General features: G+C 69.6%; 1 protein-coding gene across 1 annotated transcript in view; it reads right to left on the reverse strand.

The window, feature by feature from the left end:
- The window catches only part of LOC104489986 (leupaxin-like), a gene marked incomplete at both ends in the record, with an annotated part of 1,323 nt that extends 941 nt beyond the window's left edge, over nucleotides 1–382 (reverse strand). The window contains 3 exon segments of the mRNA XM_010132209.1: nucleotides 4–29; nucleotides 31–273; nucleotides 350–382. Coding sequence (XP_010130511.1) covers nucleotides 4–29; nucleotides 31–273; nucleotides 350–382 — 302 coding nt within the window.
- Nucleotides 383–385: the final 3 nt, after the last annotated feature.

Raw genomic sequence — 385 nt, forward strand, 5'->3', positions numbered from 1 at the left:
CAGGTTTTGCCCAGGGCCGTGAGAACCTGCGAGGAGGTGGGGGCCAGCGAGAGCAGCTCCCGGGGATGCCGTGAGCCGAGGGGAGAGGCGTGCTGGGGTGGAGGTGCAGGGGCTCACCTTGCCGACGATGGGCTTGCGGCAGGCGGCGCAGGTGCCAGCGGGGGCGGCTGAGATGCCGAGCTCCTGCAGGTCCCGGGTGAGGCTGCCCAGCATGTTGTCCAGGGAGGGCTCTGGCTCTGCTGGGGCACCAGCTCCCTGCCCCACAACCACCAGCTGACAGGAAGGAGGATGGCAAGGGCTGGGTGGGGGCCAGGCCCCCACCCTCGCTGTCTCCAGGGACAAGGCTTACCTTGCTCTGCATGTGGCCCAGGTCAGCCAGGAGCTG

This window comes from Buceros rhinoceros, unplaced genomic scaffold, assembly GCF_000710305.1.
Source record: "Buceros rhinoceros silvestris isolate BGI_N320 unplaced genomic scaffold, ASM71030v1 scaffold34942, whole genome shotgun sequence".
Classification (NCBI taxonomy): Eukaryota; Metazoa; Chordata; class Aves; order Bucerotiformes; family Bucerotidae; genus Buceros; species Buceros rhinoceros.